This window comes from Lepidochelys kempii, chromosome 11 (genome assembly GCF_965140265.1).
Source record: "Lepidochelys kempii isolate rLepKem1 chromosome 11, rLepKem1.hap2, whole genome shotgun sequence".
Lineage (NCBI taxonomy): Eukaryota > Metazoa > Chordata > Testudines > Cheloniidae > Lepidochelys > Lepidochelys kempii.
Genome location: NC_133266.1, coordinates 64,569,291 through 64,590,490, shown reverse-complemented (window position 1 = coordinate 64,590,490; position 21,200 = coordinate 64,569,291). Strand labels below are relative to the sequence as shown.

Here is a 21,200-nt window from a genome sequence, read left to right as displayed (position 1 = left end):
TTTCAAAATCTTAGCCAAGAACCCTGAATGAAAAGACACCGATTCACTGCTGTGTATTCACTCCAATTTACACTGCTATAATTCCACTGATGTCAATACAGTCACACTGGTATAAAAAGAAAAGGAGTACCCCACCTTGATTATCACTACAAAAGGTCCCCCTCCCTCACCCCCGCTCTCCTGCTGGTAATAGCTCACCTTTCCTGATCACTCTCCTTACAGTGTGTATGGTAACACCCATTGTTTCATCTTCTCTGTGTATATAAAATCTCCTCACTGTATTTTCCACTGAATGCAGCTGACAAAGTGAGCTGTAGCTCACGAAAGCTTATGCTCAGATACATTTGTTAGTCTCTAAGGTGCCACAAGTCTTCCTTTTCTTTTTGCGGATACAGACTAACACGGCTGCTACTCTGGAAACTGGTATAAAAGTGGAGTAACACAGAGATCAATCAGACCCTGAGACTTTAGTTTAATATCTTACTATTCAAGCACTTAGCACCTATCTTCTTTCAGCGTTATCCTGTGGTTCTTGTCTGATGAAACATGATTTAAGTCACATTTGAGGTGACAATGATATCGTTTGACTTGGACTCCATCCTAGGGGAAAGTCTAGAAGCTGAGGGGCATTTCAGAAACTTGTGTAGTAAGTGTTCACCATGCTGTTACTCAGGAAGCTACGTGTTATGTGAAATCTAACTACTAGTGAAATCCTTTGCCATAGCACAGTACTGGACGCGGAGTGGGCATAGGAGGAAGATTGGGTGTTCTCTTAGCTATAATCACTATTTTGTTCCATCTGTGAAACCAACCCCGAAACTTTGTCCAGGGTAGCAAAGATGGGTTTCCCCTTGACCTTGAGTTGTCCCAGCACATTCCCTTGCCTGTAACAGTGGTGTGGTATTCTGCAACCAATCTCCATTGTGAACAAGGCTGCCTTTCCCACTCAATAATTTTGCCCTCTTAAATAACGTTTGTCTTGTTCTTTTTCTTTTATTTTAAATTCAGGGAGTAGGAGAGAAAGCTTGAGAGAGAGAGAGAGAGAGAGAGTGGGAAAGAGAACTGACAGTTTAGTTCTGCATTTATAGCTGAACATGTTCAATAAAACCCTCTTGCATTACATTTTACCACATCTGTTACTGTTGTTTTTTGGGTTTTAAATGTTTCTCCTTTTTCCGTTGGTATTTAACTCCAACTGCCTGCAGCTATGAAGTAAAGAGCACAGTTTTGTGCTTCTGTGACTGACTTACCTGAAAGCATAACAACTCCTCCATCTGAGCAAAACACCTGGATCATGACGTCACACTGTCCCTTCGTGCTCCGCTACCAGTTTAATCACACAATAAACATATTTAAGACAAGGAAGACAAGCCTAATGCATGTTTGCCCCAGTTCAAAGGCTAAGCAACTGTGCTGGCCACCCCTATGACATCCATGATATGATGTCACAAAGGCAGCAGTGTCTTCTGACTTCAGCCAATCACACAAAACGATGGAAATTAGGATAAAGTTCAGATGATCAAATAAAACTGTCTTTTCCTTCTGCCTTCTTTCTCTTTTCATGTTCCAAGGAAGGAGCATCTTTTAATAATCATAATTACTGAGAATCCCACTCTAGAGGAGACTGTGATTGCCATTAAAATAGTCAGCTTCTGCCCATAGTTACTACACAGTGACGTGAGTTATTTTCTGTCCCTTGAGATTCTAGGGAAATACTGTGATATCTCATTTACTGTCTCACTCCATGGTAAATGTGGACACAATTTTGACGTTTTAATGGAGACACCTGTGTCCCATACGATTACTCTTTGGACAAGTTTCATTTTTAATGCTCAGAAAAGGCTAACATGGAAGTTTTTGCTGCTTGGAATGTGCTTGGAGTTACACTCTGGGGCATTTGTGGCTAGGCATCCAATTCAGCTCTCACTAAAACCAAAAAGAAAGCTTACACTGATTTCAATGGGAGTAGACACTAGCCTCAAACAAACTGTTTTACATTCATCAAAAAGGAAGAATGGAAAACAGACTTCTTGGTTTACACCATTCAGCTAGGAAAATATACGTCCCCCTCCAGCTCCCAGATCCTGAAGATGCCTGGGGATGGATCCAGACCCTGTGTTGGTTAGGTGCACCTGATGGGTGTGCATATTTAATCCTGGATGCCTACACCCCGGGGGCAAGTCTATGAAATATCCTTCTATGCCCCCTTACCCCCCGCAGCAGCAATCACTGGAGTGACTGCACTGATACAGAAAAGGGGAGGAAAAAGAAAACCAGGCTTTCTGTGTGCTGTCTTGTGATTTTTCAGCTGTCTTGAGGATGTGCCAATGTTAGGTTGTGGGGACTTTCTGTTCATTCAGTGATTGGTTCATGTTCGTCTGCTTTACAGATGAGCCCAAACCTCAAAGTTCAGTTCCAGACCAAAATTATGCCAAATTTCAGATCTGGGGTTCTGGTTCAACCCATTAGAAAGGCCATGAAATTTAATCTGATTCAGAATTCTCTCAAAGTTTGTTGATGTTTTGGACGAGGGGTTTTTATTTGATCTCAACTCTTACTGCTTGAATAAATTTGGAGTTTGTCCTTAAATTATATTTTCCACTTTCGCTACCTGTTGGGTTTGTTTTTAATTTGAGTGAATTCCTTTATACATTACAATGAGGGGCAGATAGCACTACCTTGGGCCAGAATGAGTGTGTCTAAGCGATGGGCAGGCTTCCCCCTGTTTTTCTACTGGCACACCTCAATTCTGACTAGAAGGCCACAGGAAGAAATTTTGTTTTTTGAGGGTTAGTGGTAGCCCATGGGAGGGAACAATAGCAGTATACATAAGAAAGAGGTGTGGATATTAGCAAGACTGTAAATCTATAAAGCAAATGCTTTATGCCATGAAGAAACACCTCACTGTTTTAGCCCTAAGCCTCCCTAAATCGCAATCAAATCATGCCAAATAGTTAAAAATTCATTTATGACCAATGCAGGATATGAAACCTGGCCTACAAAGGTGAAGGACTAAAGCATTAAACCAACTTGTGCCACCGAGTCCCTAATCCCACAACACACTTTGGGTTCTTTGAAGAATCTTTGAATTATGGGTCACATCTTCTGGTCTCATTAAGCTGTGCTTTGTGAAAGAGAAGAAGTGGGGGGCAGAAGTGGGTTTAAGCCACCTTTACTCTCCCAGTTGTGGTCTGGAGCTAGTTGGAGCACACTGGAGACTACTCTAATTTATATCTTGCTAACCAAAGTAATAAACATAATTTTTAACTTCTGAGCCAAGAAACGTAAAAATATTTCCATTTTCAAATATTATACCCTGAATGTAAACTACTGAGGCATGGTTCTCCTCTCACCTACTCCAGTGTAAAAAAGGAGCAACTGCATTGCCGTACATGGAGGTATCAAACTGTGTTATAGGAAAATTATGTCCCATCCCTTTAAAAAAAAAAAACAGAGAAGTCCAATACTTCTCTTTCCACCCGAATCTGACAGTGCATCAAGAATAATACTGTGAGACTGGAGTGAAGATGTTCTAATTCTGGTCTTCTGAATAATGACATATCTATTTAGATATTGTGAGAACTACTGGTTGTCTTTCTCTCATCTTCTCCTATCAAATACTAAGATTTTGAAAACCATTTTTGCTTGAAATGCATTCGTCGTTTGACTCCCAGATTTCTTCTCTCTCAGCGTCGTACTCTGCATTCCAGATTCTCCCTGTGGGTTTTGGCTTGAAGTCATAAACATCAGTAACAGATTTGGAAGTGCCAATGCAGATAAGTATAAATGAGTAATATACAAGTCTTCTTATTATGCATGAGAGAAAAAAAGCAAACTAATGGATATGTACACCATGGCTTACGCTGTCAACGCTTTCCCACCATATAAATTCACCCCCAAATAAATAAATAAATACAAATAATGAAAATAGAGATTCCTACAACACCACATTCAAGCACAACGCCAAGATACAATCACGGCACTTGGAGGGCCGAGCAATGACAAGCATACATGATCATGGCCTCTGCCAAACAAACAGAGAAATAAAGAAATGCCGAAAAAGAAGAATGACACAAAACACTGAAAAGTGATATTATTCATGAAGGTTGATATTCTCAGAGAAAAAATGAAAATAAAAATACAGAGAAGCTGCTACAGCCATGAGATTTAAAAAAAATAAAGTGTCTATGTTTGCCAGCCACATTGCATAACTGAACACAGCACAGTCACCTGTCTGCTTCCGTTTAACACAGGAGAGATGAGTTGGTCTAGTATATTTGATAGCAGGTTTTAAAATGATTTTCCTGGAGGGAGAGTGGGCCTGAACTTCAGATTTTTTAGCAAGTTCAGCTTTCTTATACACTGCTATGGACAAGAAAACACAAAAGCACACAATCAGGAAAAAAGCCCAAACAGTTTTACATGACAACAAATCAACCATGGGCCAGACCCACTGCTCTGTTCCTCCAGTTTGATGCGTTAGGTCGCACCGGACTGAACTAATGAATTCATTAGTTTGCAGAGACGAAGGAGTGATGCATTAATCCCAGATGTGTTGCCTTGTCCGCCATATGGGCATAAAGCTGGAGTAACAGAGGGGTGAGCCTAGCACCTTGTTTTGACGTAATTGTACAATGTCTGATTAAATAGTATTAGTTAGTACTATCACAACATTCAACTTCTACAACAGAGTAACCTGGCAGTACTGTACAAAAGCAAAAATATGGTAATAGTGAGTGTTAAATGAACCTTTTTTCCTTCTCACTTCATCTCTGGAGAGTGTGCTAGGTTCCTTTTTAGCTATTTTTCTTTCAGGAGTAGAAATCCTGCCTCTCCCAGTTTTAAAAGGTTTCTCTTTTTTATGCTTATCGAGAGATGATCTTCGCAATTCTCTCTCTGCTTTCTCCTCTTTAGGAACAGTCTCTAACTGTTCTGTCATGATGCTCCTATCATCATCTGTAGGGTCAGAGCAAATTATAACAACAAACAGAAAATTAGTAACAAATGTTAACAATGCTTTGGTGGAGGGGCAAGAAATTTGAAAACACAGCAGATCATTTAAAATAAAGGGCAGATTATTTTATAACGTTTCTGAAATGTGCAGAAATTATTAATTATTATTATTTATTATTATTATTATTTTGCTTTTTAATCATTATGGTTTGTTGGGAAGCAAAAACATTTTTTAAAAAAAGGATAATGCACACCTTGAGTATCCGCCCACAGGCTGTCTGTGTCCATGACGGAGTCATCGATAGTAGTTTCATCTTTGTAATCATCATATGTCTCTGTCTTGTAATCGGTTAGCAGGATCTCCTCCTTTTCGGGTGAAGCAGGAGCTTCTGGCGAGCCCTCTTTGGGCTCTGCCTGGATGTCAGCGGGTTCCTCTATCTCCATTTCCACTTCCTCTTCAGGCAGGGAGTCCCTTCTTTCCATTTCTTCCTGCTGTGCGGCAGCAAAGCGCACACTGTGAGAGGCAGATTCGCCCTCATCCACAGTTGTCTGCACCACCGTGATGAAGTCGTCCTCAATTGTCACAACAGACTCAATAACTCCTTTCAGTTCAGGCACTTCTTCTGGGCCAGTCTCCGTCGGCACCTCTTTTCCAGCAGGTGCTTCCAACTCTATTTCTTGGTGCATGTCTGCCATGAGTCGATGCTTATCATCGTCTTCTTTTTCTTCTCCTTCTTTTTCTTCATGCTCTTTGCCTTTTAAAGACTCAGATGTTAAATCACACAGTAGCTGCTCTGTGGTTTCTGCAGGTCTCACAGCTATGTCTGGAGTTGGCTCTTTAATTTCGTCTTTAGGCTGTGGTATGCTCTCCATTTGGATGTCAGCTGTGTCTTCTTGCACAGAGTCAGCTTTTGAAATGGCAAGCTCGATGGAAGGCTCTTCCCTTGGCAATTGTGATGTAATCTCTTCTTCTGATAGAGGTGGTTTCTGAGGTTCTGTTTTGCTGTCATCAGGTTTCAAAGATTCTCCACTTAAGTCTTCTTGGATTTGATCATGTTCTCCGCTAGACTCGTAAGATTCTTCTTTATCTACTGCTTCCTGATGCACCAGATCAGGCTTAGGCACTTTCTCCTTAATTTCAGACTCAGACAGTTTGGTGCTGTCCTTCATTTGAGTAGGCTCAGTTGCTGAAAGAACATCGGCCTCCTTGGGTTCTTTGGGCAAAGAGGCCAAGTCCTTTTGCTGCTGCTGAGCTTCTCGGGCTTCAAGCTCTGCTTTTTTTACAGAATCTGTGTCCTGCTTTGAACCAGCGGCAGCAAACTCACTGACCTCAGTGTGTAGCTGAGTCTGGTATTCTTGGTCAGCTTTCCTGGCAGCAACATCCATCTCGTGTTTTATAGCATCATAGTCTGGCCTGTGTGGTGTTTCTATCTCGGCTACCTTTGGAACCATGCTAAGAGACTTTTCCTGCTTCTGAGTCAGTAAAGAAACAAGATCTTTTTCTTCTGTTACCTCTTTTGTTAATGCTTTGTCATAGGCAGTGTCACTCTCTGGACCAGCTACATGAAGTTTATCAACCGTACCTTCTTCTTTCATTTCTAAAATTGCATCAGGCCTTTTTTTCTCATGTTTTGTATCTTCAAGGGAATAGATTTCTTTGGAATCAACTTGTTCCTCACTTTTTTCCAGCACAGTATCTAGCTTATCAGAACCTTTTTTCTCCTGCTCGAACTCCCTTTCCAGAACGGTTGGGTCACTGGAGATGTTTGGACTCAGGTCTTTTCCACCGCTGAATTCTTCTTTAGACTTTTCAGCTGCTGCCAACTTCACTTCTATCAAAGAGAGGTCAGCTGCCAGTCCTCTTTGCATTTTTTCATCCCTGCCTTCATAAAAGGGGCAGATTTCACCGGTTAAGCTCTCGCTGTCCTGGACTGGCGAAGGTAGTGGGACTGTGTACTTATTGAAAACACAGTAGCCTAAGTCTTCTAGCTGACTTTCAGCTTTTAGTGTTATGTGGTTTTCATCAGTCAAAGGAGGCAGGGAAGCACCACTGTCGTCTACAACAGCATCAGAAGGAACAGATTTTCTTTGCGCCACCTCTGTATCAGCACTCACAGAAGCTAATCTAGACCTTGTGCCTGCTAGGTCTAACATTTCAGGCAAATCAGGGGCCATTACAGCCCCATTTTTGTAATAATCTTTAGTCAGGAAGGGCGACTCACACAAGGATTCAACCTGAATATTTTCTTCTTCCATTGCTTTTTCCTCCTCAATGTTTTCATCTTCCTCTGTGCTATCTATTGGGAAACAGGGGGCTCTCTCTAATGCTGGGGTGGTTGCTGGGAAGTAATCATCACCTTCATCCATGCTCCCACTAGTGTTTGTTAGAATATCTGAAGCGAGGGGAGAGAGATCCTGAGCACGGCCAAAGCTGAATCCTAGTGCTATAGAATCTAGACAGGACATTGGCAGGTTAATTGACATACTCCTCTGTTCTATTGCAGATCTTCCCCCAAGTCCTAAGCTCCTGCTTAGAGTCAAATCATCTTTATTTTTACTATGGATCTGTCTCTTATCCCCATACACTTTGGGATCAATAGTGAACATCCTTTCCTGTGGAGAGCTAGGTTCCTCAGACTTATCTGATGGAAAACTCTGAGCAAGAGTACTATATCCTATTTCATGAGCAGGGACACCTGACGGTTGATCTGTTTCTGGCTGTAATTTCTTGTCTTCCTTTTTAGATATTAGAGGATCTGCATGATAAAGTTCATATGCACTTTCCTTAGTGTCACTAAGTTCATAGTAATCACTGCCTTGCTGCTGTATGTCACTTTTTGTTGCTTCCTCTTTCAAAGCAGATGTTTCAAAATACTTTGACATTCCTGACCTATCCTCCTCTACCTGTATTTCATGAGTAGCTGAATCTGAGATATGGAATGTATCCTCCTTAGCATCCTTTTCAACAGCTCTGTCTTGACGAAGTTCATGAGATGGGCTCTTTTCACTTGTTAACCTTGGTGCATCAGGAGCTTTTTCTGTTGTTTTAGATAACTGAGCTGTATCTATAGGTTCTTTTGGTTTCTCAGGAAATGATTCATGGCTTAACTTGCCAGTGGGGGTCTCTGTGCTCTGCTGCTCTTCCTTTTTGGCATCTAATACTGCTGAGACCCCAGTTAGATCAGTCTCTTCTTCTGCTTTGAGACCATCAGATGACTTTTTAGCTTCACTAACAACGGCTTTGTCTGGAACAACTATTTTATCTTCCTGCTCTGCATAAAGTTTACTATCATCTAATACTTTGGAGGGCTGCCAATCCAGGAAGCCAGATCTGTCCTCCTCATCACTCTCGTCCCTTGTCATGTCCTTTTCTTCCCCCCAAGTAGAAATTTTCTGGATGGGTCTTTCCTCTGTAGTTGGTTTGGGGGCATCTGCAGCCATTGCTGAGACTTCTCCTTCCTCTGGCTTTTCTGTTTTGTCTTTGTGGATCTTTTCATCTTTTGAAAGATCTTTGGCAATCTCTTTGTCGGTGGACTCTTGTTTTGTTTTGCAACTGTCTTCAAGTTGTGATTTCTGTGGGACAGTCACTGGAGTTTCTGAAGGAGGTTCACTTTTGGCAGCACCAGACATGTCAATTCTAGATTCTGAAGGCAAAAGAGCAAGATTACTCTTCTGGCTGTCTGTAAAGTCATCTTTATATTTCAGGGGTATAGCTTGGCTAGATGGTATCTGGGTATCTGTACTCCTTCCATCTGTTTTACTCTCCTTCGGCAGGTCAGCTGACAAGTCCCTGTGTCCTTGAGATACAAGAGGCTCTGCAGTTGAATCAGCACCTGGGTCTGCAAAACTTACTTCCCCTTTCTTTTGCAGATCTGCATCCAAAGTCTGTCCCGACACAGTTGTATGCATTTTCTCTTCTTCTTTGCCCCGTGCCTCCTTTTTATCTAGAGTCTCAGTTTTTGCTGGCTGTGGAACTAAGGCATCATGTTTAGATTGCTCACCAGTCTTACTGTCTTTCTCTGACTCACGTTCCTTTGTGTCTAATGGCTCAGCTGTGAAAGGGCCTGTGCCCTCCTGGTCACGGATTTCCATCTTCGAGGCTGTAAGTAAATCTGAAGTAGTTTGGTTGGGTTTTATGACAAATTATTTAAAACACTTATAGGCAGTCACTTAGCTTACATCAATATCTTGGTACGATTAATGGAAGGGAGAGGGGAAAATATGCAAACATGCAGCAATGCTATTCAGTTAGAAATTTGTTTTAAAGTGTTGCACTCTCCTCTCGATGAAGAAGGTTTCATAAGTGCATTAATGATGATATGAGTTACACATATAAATCTGTCTCCACTGAAATGAGAAATATACCCCTTTGTTTCATGTGATTTCTTCATACTCATTACTTGTAACAGTAAAATCGTAATATTCCCCAATTAATATTTCAGTGCTTTGCTAGACTCTGAAGTCAATAAAAATTTTGTTTTGGTAAATGTCTGCAAGATTTGGCCAAGTAACAGTATCCTTGTATATGTGCTTGAAATACACAGTCTATGCATTTATATAATACTACATCTCTTTTTAAATTACGAGTTTTTGTGTATCTAGCTTAATCAAGGGAAATATTAAAATGCACAGTACATGGGCTAAGTATAGAACAAGGGCGCTCACTGACTAATATCACTGATCTTTTACATTTGCTTTTTAGCAAAAAAGCAGAAAGCAGGTTATTCTCATGAAACTGACCTCATGCAACATGCACGGGATGTGAACCTGTTTGTATTTCCAAAGTTGCAAGGCCCTGCTTTCAGAAATGCAGAGCACTCACAGCTCCAAATGAAGTCAGTGGAAACCATGGGTGTTCAGCATCACTGAAAAATAAGGCCCTGGATTATTTTAAAATTAATCAAAATGTTACTCTGACATCTGTTACGGCTATATTCTTAGCATTGTTAATATTCTTTGGTAACATTTTAATATATAAAAATTTATGGATGATTTATTAGTAGTCAATAGATTGATCTTTCCCTAGTGCATTATGAGACAAGGATAATGAAATCTATGCCAGAATGTGTTATAACATTGTCTAGTCTATAAAATTATGCATGTTTCCAGAATGTGCTGCAACAAATCTCGGGCAAACAAATATGGATCTCCTTACTCACAGAAGTTCTCCAGTTGAAGCCAATGAAACCATGTGACTATGGCACACAGGTCTGGGCCCTTTATTATTTTTAAAGCAATTTGAATTAATGTGTTCATCATTATATAAAATATTTAGATAGGTTATCTTTAGCTTAAAATATTAACCACCCTTCTAAACATTGTAGGTAGCAAGTAAAAACATCCACAACTGTCATACTTCTTCCTCCTCTCTATTTTTAAAGTTTTTGTGGTGTTTTGGTGACGGTGGTGATTATTTGCCACACATATAATGTGCAAAAGCAATGCCCATTAGCTGATTTCACTGTGGTTTCACTGAGACTTTCTTCACCTATAGCACTGTACCTCTGCTGGTAATGCTGATGCACACACTACATGATATTAGCAGACACAATACCAAAGGAATTTCACTTGGCTCAACTGGGCCAAATAAAATGACTGGGACAAGCTTTTTTGTAAACACAAGCCTCCAACACCCAAAATCTCTTAATTAGGAAGTGTATGGCTCATCACCACCTCATACGCAATGTAGGATTTATCCGATGAAGTGAGCTGTAGCTCACGAAAGCTGACGCTCAAATAAATTTGTTAGTCTCTAAGGTACCACAAGTACTCCTTTTCTTAATGCAGTCTATGCTTCCCCCTGAAACAACTGATGAGAAATACTGTCAAAAGGACAAAACCTGAAGACTTACTTCTTACTCAAGCAAAACTATTGATTTCAGTTTGATCAAAATTATCGATAGTTTTGCCAAAGCATTTTAGGGTTTTACCCTAAGTGCCCAATTCCACACTTCATTACAAAGGCAAAAATCCCACTGGGATCGATGGGAATTGTACCTGAGCCGGTTGGGCCATAAACTTGTAATAAGCCTAAAATAAATGAAAACCCAAAGTTTTGGCGACGGTCAAGGCGGGAAGGGAAGGGGGGGAGCTGATTGCAATGAATGGTGAGGATATGACATAAGAAGCAATAGCCTTACGGAAACGAAACCAGAATGCACGGAAGCATAAATAAATAATAATACTGCACACAGCAAGCAAAAATATTTCTACAGTTTAAGCCTCTTTATGTCATATTCTAAGTCAATAAATCTCCCCCTTTTTCTTCTTCTTCTTCTTTTTTTTTTTTTTATAAAAGAAAACCAGATGGATCTCTGCACCAAAAAGAAAAAAATGTACATACATAGATTAGCAATGTGACTGGCAAACACATCTGAGATGGGGGGGAAAGGCTGACGTGGCGGTATCAGCTTAGCTGCAAAGCACATTGTATCGTGGCAAAGTAAAAAAAAAAAAAAAATCAGGAATCAGCGACAGTGGTGGGAAACCATCTGTTATACAGCATCTATGCAAATCGGGTTACCCCATACATACTCGTCAAGCATAATAACAAGAACAATAATAATAATAAACGAGAAGAGGAGGAAATGGAGCAGCCGTGGAAAGCACTGGAGAAAGCAGGAGAAGAACTCATTTGCAGCAAACACATGCAATCCGAAGGAGGACACACCTTCCTCAGCCAAGGAAGGTATTTTTGCCTTCAGTGGCACCTCCTCGATAACTGTTATGCTCTTCCCGCTGGGTGCCACGCTTGGCACACTGTCTTCATGATACACTTTGGCCTCCGAACCAGAATCCAGCCGGCCCGCTGTCTGCTCTGAAGGCTCAGCAGGCCCACTGTCTTTCCCCAGCTCCTTTCCAGGAAGAGCTGCTGGTTTCTCTTCCTCAGCCATTCGACTCTCTACTGTTTCTTCTTCTTGGGGGATGGAAAAGGAGGTGACATCAACACAAAGTACAAAGTTCAGTAGGACTGTTCTTACAGTAACACTTTCAGCTCTATAGGTGGGCTAGATAGCCAACCTCAAGGCAGTGTCAGCTTCCATCCCATTTCAAGTGCTGGGGGAAGGGGGGAGGGGGAGGAGAGTGAGTTTGCCTTAGAACGAAAAAGGATGTATTATTTTCTGGTTGCCAAATTGTGTTTTGCATGGCAATGCGTAAGGCATAACAGTATTGTTTGCCTCCTTGAGAAGCATGTTTAGGTTGTAAAATGAGAGCTGAAAGTGTTTTACAGACCTGCCCTTCCAACACGGAAATGACTGTAGATCAGACATCCTGAATACTCATTGGAAATGGAGATGGTGCTGGGTGATAGATGGCCGTGAAAAGTCTGATGAATCCACGTACTCACAAAGTGCATTGAAATTTTTGATAAATGTGCTGTTTTCTCCAATGCAGGAAGTAACTCCTCTCACTGACTTTGAGGAAATTGAGCACTAACTGCCTAGTAAGTTAACCTACTACAAGGCACCCAATTTGGTGTGGTGCTAATATAATTATATTAATATTAAGCATATTTTTGGTTCTTCTCTTGCCACAGCAGAAGAAGGCTGAAGAATGATTAATGAACTGTTCATTATGGGCCAGACTCTGGCATTCATACTCAGGTTGAATAGTACCTTACCCCATGATAAAAGGATACGATTTTGCCACTGAAGTCACGGATTCTGTGATTTACCAGACCTCTGTAAATTCTGCCTTCAGCTTCAGCCCCCTGCTCAGGCAGTCAGCCCTCCACAGCAGTGGGCCGCAGCTCGGGCAGTCAGCCCTCCTGGAGCAGCGGGGCTTGGGCAATCAGCCCCGCTCAGCAGCAGGGCAACAGCTGTCAGCCCCCCACAGCACTGGGGCAACAGCTGTCAGCCTCGGGTGTCGGGGCCCGGGGCTTCCGTGATTTATTGTTTATTGCCCACATCCTGCCCGTGAATTTTAATACAAATCCCTGTACCAGAATCTTGACCTTACCCATGAGTACTCCCAATGATAGCAACTGGGATTATTCAGGCCTCAGTTCGGCAAGTTTCTTAAGCACATGCTTAGTAGTCCCATTGAAGTCAACAGGAGTACTTGTGTGCCTTAAAGTTAGGCCCACGCTTAAGTCCCTCACTGAGTCAGGTTGAAGTAAGGTGCTATTGAACCTGAACAACAATGATTGTATCTGGCCCTGTTTTACTGATGCTAAACCTCTCTGTAAAGAAGTGATTTTTCTCCTGAGGCTGGTTTGGGAAAAAGAACTAAATTTTATGCCTTTATAAATCACAAGAAAGAATGTGTTCACTAGCCTGTGAGGAGAAAATAGTTATCCAAAATACAGCATTATTAATTAAAATATAAAAATGAAATTAGTTATGTAATTCATCTCAAATTAACAGAAGTCAGAAGATTCGGAATTAGAACTGTAACTGTCAGGTTTCAGAGTAACAGCCGTGTTAGTCTGTATTCGCAAAAAGAAAAGGAGTACTTGTGGCACCTTAGAGACTAACCAATTTATTTGAGCATAAGCTTTCGTGAGCTACAGCTCACTTCATCGGATGCATACCGTGGAAAGTGTAGAAGATCTTATTATATACACACAAAGCATGAAAAAATACCTCCTCCCACCCCACTCTCCTGCTGGTAATAGCTTATCTAAAGTGATCGCCCTCCTTACAATGTGTATGATAATCAAGTTGGGCCATTTCCAGCACAAATCCAGGTTTTCTCACCCCCCCCCCCCCACACAAACTCACTCTCCTGCTGGTAATAGCCTAGGAGAGTGGGGTGGGAGGTGGTATTTTTTCATGCTTTGTGTGTATATAATAAGATCTTCTACACTTTCCACGGTATGCATCCAATGAAGTGAGCTGTAGCTCATGAACGCTTATGCTCAAATAAATTGGTTAGTCTCTAAGGTGCCACAAGTACTCCTTTTCTTTTAACTGTAACTGTGTCTTTCACCAGATCATGGTGTCGAGGTGTTGCAGGGATCTTTAAGCATAGGTGTGTGTTATCTAACATAAAAGTGTAATATATTGGCACAATAAGGGCAAGTTAATGACAGTGTTCAACTACAAAATCTTTATTTCCTTGCTAAAATACTTTACTAAACTTTTTTTTGCTTTGTTTTCTTTTGCATTTATCTCTCTTTTTAAAATTTTAGATCAAAAATGCAAAGGATCCAATTCTCAACCTCATTTTTATGTAACGTAACTTCATTGCTATCACACAAATAACATGGCTGCAGAATAGGTGGAACAAAGTGAACAATTTGGTCCAAAGAAAGTATAATTAGCTAAATGTTATAAATAACTAACTGTCAATATTATAGATCATAATGGCTCTTTCAGTATTATTACAGCCCATCATACCAATATTATTTTGAGTACACAATTAAAAAAGAAACACTACCAAAACAAAAGTTACATGAAATATCTTCTCATATGTTTTTACATTGGGGAAAAAACTCCTACTCCACCAAGACCACAGATTTTTGCTTTACTACGGAGCAAAATTTTACTACTGGGTTACAATCTCCAAAACATGAGGTTTATAATGGAAACATTTATAGAATCTTAATATAGCTGCACTACTGGGTGTGTCTATATCTGCAGAAAAAAAGATGTTCTACTTGAATGGACAAGCATCTGTATTTTCAGATGTAAATAACCACACACACACAAAAGTCAAGTACTAGTTCCACCTAAAAATATATTAAAACACTTGACTTTTCTATTAATTTCCCCCCTTTCTAGGAAATAGATTTACCTATCTGATCCAATAATATTATAATATTCAATACACTTTTCAATATCAAGCTAAATTCTCTGATGTGGTAAGGTCGTCACTGACATGATCTCCTCAGTTCTTCTCATATGTTTCACTGAACAATTACAGATATTCAGGGCTATTCTTCTGTGACTTAAACCTCTGTAGAATGTCACCATTCTTCAGATTCAGTTTAAGTCCCAGGCTAATTTAGCACAACAGTGTTGAGTGTGACATTGTCTATTTGGTCTTGGCTAAGAAGCCAACACCCTTTTCACTATCTGGAGTAGGAACTAACTCCAAAAAATTAATTCCACCCTTCTTCAACCCTTTTGATAAAATAATACAGCTAATTTTACTCAGTGAGGGGCTCAACCTAATAAGAGATGGGATACAGAATGATTGCAACGAACTTTCGTAAATGTCTATCTTACATGCCATCTTGTTGATGACCAGATAAACACATTGTCAGCTGGACACGTGGAATATTGGTAAAGACACCGTAGGTCAAGTTAATCCCTGTGAAGTCAATGGAGGTACACTAAGGATGAATCTGGCCTCCTTTGCCCTACCTGATGAATCAAAGGTGATCAGTCATTTTCTACTGCTGTCCCAGTGGATGGGTGTTGTTTTTTTCGGTAGCATTAACAACTGGCTTAACTCAGGTATCAAATGATAGCCTACTTTCCACACTTTCTCTGGTAGTGATCCTCTCACAAAAGGAGAAGGAACAATTTATACTTTTTTAAAATTAGCTGCTCCTTTCACTACAATAATCAAGGCCATTTTACTACAAATTATGGACTAAATTCAACTCCTGTGAAAGTGGCTGCATCTCTGTTGGCCACCATGGACTTGGGTCCATTTATAGCAGTGCTGCATTTGCCTCTAATGCTGAAGCCTCCCCTTGGGGTGTGTGGGTTCCAGAGAGACGTCACCTCCATGTGAAAAAAAAATATCCAAAAGGCTCTCTCCCACAGAAACAAGTTACTTGAGGCACAATAATGTGATGAATATCATGTAGCAGGATGGAAAGGAGGAAGAACAAAGAGGGACCATGCCTGGTTCACCTTCATTGCGGCCTAACAAGGCCTCTGCCCTCTGCGCTGTAGCACTGGGGAGTGTATTAGAATCAGTCCACTCTGAGCTGAACAAAGGGTGCTCATAGTACTCCTCGTCTGAATTGCACGGGTCATCAACAGGCACAGACACTGAAATGGAGGGTGCTAGGTGTTTACGCCTCTCCCTGCTGGCAGCGGACCTATAGCATGGGCAGCTGTGTAGAGGTCCCACCTTTTCCTCAGCCCCTTCATCTACAAACAGACACACACAGGAAGAAACTGCAGGGAGAACTGGACAGACAAAGATAAGACAAGACAGGATGGACACATGCACAGACACATCAAGCTGCTATGTCAGTGGTTTTTAACCTTTTTTCATCTGAGGACCCTTAAAAAAATTGAATGGAGATGCGGACCCCTTTGGAAATCTTGGACATTGTCTGTGAGCCCCCAGCAGTCTGTGGATCACAGGTTGAAAACCACTGTACTATGTCATACCATGGAGTGGATGAAACCAGCCATGCTAAGCAATGGAAGACATGAGGTTTAGATTTATTTAAGGTATTGTTTATGTATTTATTTCCTGTCTCTCTTAGTGCCTTTAATAACAGTACCCAAGCATCAAACATATCAAGAAATTCAAAATCACTCAGTTATAGAAGGGCAATATGCTGCACTCAATCCAAAATTCACAACTCGTATTGAAGTCAATGGAGGTTACAAACATAGCTAGAGGGTAGAAGGTAGCCCTGGTGTATCCCAGGACTGAGCTGTATAATCCCTTCATAAATAGCTGAAACTTTTGAAAGTATAAAATCTAAAAAGCTATTTTCATTTAAAAAAAAAATCAATTTACTGTACTTTGGCAGACGCTGTTTTTTGTTTTTTAACCCTCTGCAACTCCTTTCAGCTAGACATTCATGAATGACACTTTAACCTAAAGAAAGAAAGTTGTTTTAAGCTGGTGGCTATCATTTCTGTGCTAAAATCCTCCCACGTACACCTGCTTTTCAGCAGTTTCTTTTAGAGTCCATTCCTGCCCTATATATTGCTTTGCCATGTTCCTATAGCCTACCTGGCTCTCCGCTGGGAGTTTTCCAATGCACTGTAATGAAGGCTTTATTTATCTCCCACTGAAAAGTTAGAGTGTAGTGTATCAGCTTAGCTCAGCTACTGATAGCAAGAGGAGGTTCCATGCAGTTTCTAGTAACATAGGTTAACGAAATAACACAGCTGCAATAAAAAATAGCCAACTATCCAACCTATTAAATGGAACAGGTGCATAGTTTGTGGTGCACACTGAACATGAATGAACTCACGAAGAACTAAAATGTTCATTTTCTGACGACTAGAAATTAAGTCTTGGGTTGACCATCCTCTGAGTGTGATAGCTAGTGACTTGTTGACCACTTTATTCATAGGATATACTCTTCAGTCCGTATCTGTAACTACAGATTACCTGTTGGATTTTCTGCCAGCATGAAAGTCGCAAAATAATTTCTTTTTCTTCTCCTTCTTTGATATAGAGTCCTGAACCCAGCCCCCACCCCGCCTCAATAATGAAGAAGTTAATCAAGCCACTTAAAAGTTTCCAGATCTGTGTATCTGAGCACCCCAATGTCGAAAGCAACACCACCGTGGCTGCAGAGTGCTAATTCTGGCAACGACACCTAACCTGAGCGAACCCCTGAAGTAAGAAAAGCAAATCTGAGAGAGGAATGCGCATGAGTCGTGACCCACCCCAAGATATCTATATTAGTTATTATTCCACTTTCGGCTGCAGCGTATTAATTTACCAGTCCCTGTAATCACGAACAAGCTATGTCCTTCCATTTACGGTATATCACTCCCTTTTTATGGAGATGAATAAGTGCGGACAGAAAAGTCAGATATAAAGGCCAGACTGCAGCTTTCAGTCACATGGGCGAACACTTATGCACCATTGGCCGCATTGACTTTGGTGGGTCTGCTCACCTAAGGGAGGGCTCAGTGATGTGAGGAAGGGTTATATAATCTTGCCCTAGGAAGGTTACTCTTGAAGAATGTAGCCAGGAAGAGGTAAACAATAGGGTAAGGAGGAAAATATGATGTTTTGACCAAGGACAATCTGGATCTTGACCAACAAGACAATGCATGCAGATAATTTTTGCAGATAAAATGCGACAGTATTTAAAGTATGTTTGTGTTGTATGCCCTCCTTCCCCCATTTGGCAACAAGCTACTGATCTCATATGACGTGCACTTAAAAAATCCGGGACTGATTAAGGTATCCCAGCTAAGCCGTGAGAATAAAAATTGCCTCCTGACTCAGTTTGCTAGTGAATGCTACCAGACAGCAGATGCGTTCCTTGATGTGCTTTGGAGACAGCACATGCAACTGCTGGGGGAATTCTGTTCCACTGTATGCTACAGAATTCATGCCCCCTGCAGACTCCTTTGCTTCCCCACAGAAAAATGACTGACTGGGAAGCAAAGAGAAGCTGCAAAAGCAGCCACGCACCCCTCCCCAGAGTGTGGGCGTGTCATTTCAGGCACCCGGAGCAGCTGGTGGAGAGGTAAATCACCATAGAGGAGTGGGGGACAGGGCTAGGGACTCCACAGCTAGTGGTTCCTACCCTGTGCCAGGCTCAGCTGCTACTCCCCGCTGGGCTGGAGGTGGGGGAGGACAGGACTTCCTCTTCCCCTGCAGGTCAGACTCACCCCCACAAACCTCTGCTGGCTGCAGGAAGCTCCACACTCCCCTCCCATGCTTCCTGCCCCCATCACTCCTCAGCTGTGGGGGGAGGGATCACTGTACTGGGAGCTGTTACCCCGGTCGCCCAACCCCCATGCATCCAGACCCCCTCATACCCAGACCCCCACACTGAGCCTCAATCCCCCACACCCAGAACACCCCACAAAGCCTCCCATACCCAAACCCCCACACTGCTGCACCTCTCCCCTCAATCCAGAGCTCCCCTGCACCCAGACCCCCCATGCTGAGCCCCACCCCAGTGCATCTGGACCCCCACCCCATGCTGAGACCCCTGTACTCGAACCCCCACCTTATGAGCCCCGTACCCACTGCACCTGGACCACCCCTCTGAGCCCCAACCAGCTACACCTGGACTCCCACCCACCCCAGCAAGCCCCACTCCCTCAGCACCCAGACCCTCCCACTGAGACCCCACACCCAGACCCCCACAACCAAGCTCCATCCCCCACATGCAGATCTCCCCTGCTGAGCCCCAACCACCTTCACCTGGACCCCCAGCAGCATCCCATTGCCCCTTTACCCAGAACTTCCCCAGTGAGACCCTGTGCATCCAGATCTCCCCTGCACCCAGACTCCGCACTGAGCTGCCTGCAGACAGATTGCCCCACACAGAACCCTCTCAACCCACACCTGGATTCCCCCACACTAAGCTCCCTCTGCACTTGGATCCTGCCTTGCTGAGCCTTCCCACGCACACCTATTGCGCCTGGCTTTGGGGAGCAGGCAGGACCCTGGGGTGTTTCTGGGGCAGGCCCGGGCCTTGCGCTATGTCAGGGTCAGGTGCAGCCTCACCATAGCCTGGGCAGGGGCTGCAGGGTGGTCTCCCACCTCTGTGCAGCCAGTGGTCCGTGTTGCCCCCTGCTATGCTTCGGCCTCCGCATTTAATTACTGACAAATAAAATTTGCAGAATTTGAAAATATTTTTCACAGAATTTTTATTTTTTTAGTGCAGAATTCCTCCGGAGTAATGACATGCACAATCAGACATGAGCACTACTCCCTACGTGCAGGATGGGGCACATCTGGCTAAGCAGACGGAGAAGTGGGATGCCAGAGTTTTTTTAGTCTCAGGTTGGATGTGCTTCTTTGTCTATGTACGCAGAGCTTTGAGATGCAAGGCAGCAGCTTCTCTGGCACGAATTAAGTAATTACATTTCTCTTGTCTGCGTGAGTTTTTAATTGTTCCAGGCTCTTTTACAATGGGAATTTTCCCAACCTGGTACACAGCTTGGAGCACATGTTGCTGTCAGCTACATATGTGCAAGCAGTTATAGTCAGAGTGATTGCATCCATGTAACTGAGATCAAAATGACAGGTTTCAGAGTAGCAGCCATGTTAGTCTGTATTCGCAGGAAGAAAAGGAGTACTTGTGGCACCTTAGAGACTAACCAATTTATCTGAGCATAAGCTTTCGTGAGCTACAGCTCACTTCATCGGATGCATTTGATGGACCCGATGAAGTGAGCTGTAGCTCACGAAAGCTTATGCTCAAATAATAGTCTCTAAGGTGCCACAAGTACTCCTTTTCTTTTTGAGATCAAAATGTAGCCCATCAACTGTAAAACACATAATAAAGTTGTCTTCCACAAACTGCCACATATAGCCTTATTAAGGCATATGGTGACATATTCCTTGACTCATAGACTTTAAGGACAAAAGGGTCCATCATGATTACCTAGTCTGACCTCTTGCACGTCGCAGGTCACAGAACCTCACCTACCCACTCCTGTAATAGACCCATAACCTCTGGTTGAGTTACTGAAGTCCTCAAATCTTGATTTAAAGCTTTTAAATTACAAAAAATTTAACATTTATTCTAGTTCAAACCAGCAAGCAACCCACGCTGCAGAGAAAGGTGAAAAACCCCTATGGTCTCTGACAGTCTCACCTGGGCGGAAATTTCTTCCCAACCCCAAATATTAGTTAGACCCTGATCAGGGGGTGAGACCCACCAGCCAGACACCTGAGAAAGAATTCTCTGTACTAACTCAGAGCCCTCCCAATCTAGTGTCCTATCTCTGGGCATTGGAGATATTTGTTAATAGCAGACACAGATGGGCCATTGTAGGCAACCTCATCATACCATTCCCTCCATAAACTTATCAAGCTCAGTCTTGAAACAAGTTAGGTTTTTTGCCTCCACTATTCCCCTTTGGAGATTGTTCCAGAATTTCACTACTCTGATGGTTAAAAACCTTTGTCTGTCTAATATCAAGTCTAAACTTGTTGATGGTCAGTTTATATCCATTTGTTACTTTAAATAACTTCTCTCCCTCCCTTGTGTTTGCCCCTCGGTGTATTTATAGAGATCATATCTCCCCTCAGCCTTTGTTTTGTAAGGCTAAACAAGCCAAGTTCCTTAATTCTCCTCTGATAAGGTAGGTTCTCCAGTTCTCTATTCATCCTAGTAGCCCTTCTCTACATCTGTTCCAGTTTGAATTCATCTTTCTTAGACATGGGAGACCAGAACTGCACACAGTATTCTGGAGGCGGTCTAACCAGTGCTTTGTAAAATAGTAATAATACTTCCCTATCTCCACTGGAAATACTCTCCTGATGCATTTTAGGATTGCAATAATCTTTTTCACGGCTGCATCCATTTGGGGGCTCATAGTCATCTTGTGATCAGCCAATACACCCAGGTCTTTCTCCTCCTCTGTGACTTCCAGCTGATAAATTCCCAGATTATAATA

General features: G+C 42.2%; 1 protein-coding gene across 23 annotated transcripts in view; it reads right to left on the bottom strand.

The window, feature by feature from the left end:
* Positions 1-21,200, bottom strand: part of MAP2 (microtubule associated protein 2) — a 341,589-nt gene that overhangs the window by 44,172 nt on the left and 276,217 nt on the right. For 10 of the 23 annotated variants that reach the window (XM_073306664.1, XM_073306661.1, XM_073306670.1 and 7 more), the window contains 4 exons: positions 11,624-11,869; positions 5,208-9,065; positions 4,750-4,956; positions 4,231-4,365 (listed from right to left, as the gene is read on the bottom strand). The exons of 4 other annotated variants lie outside the window; for them this stretch is intronic. In XM_073306664.1, coding sequence (XP_073162765.1) covers positions 4,231-4,365; positions 4,750-4,956; positions 5,208-9,065; positions 11,624-11,869 — 4,446 coding nt within the window. The remainder of the gene's footprint in view (positions 1-4,230; positions 4,366-4,749; positions 4,957-5,207; positions 9,066-11,623; positions 11,870-21,200) is intronic. 9 more of the 23 variants (XM_073306673.1, XM_073306678.1, XM_073306676.1 and 6 more) reach the window with 5 other exon arrangements.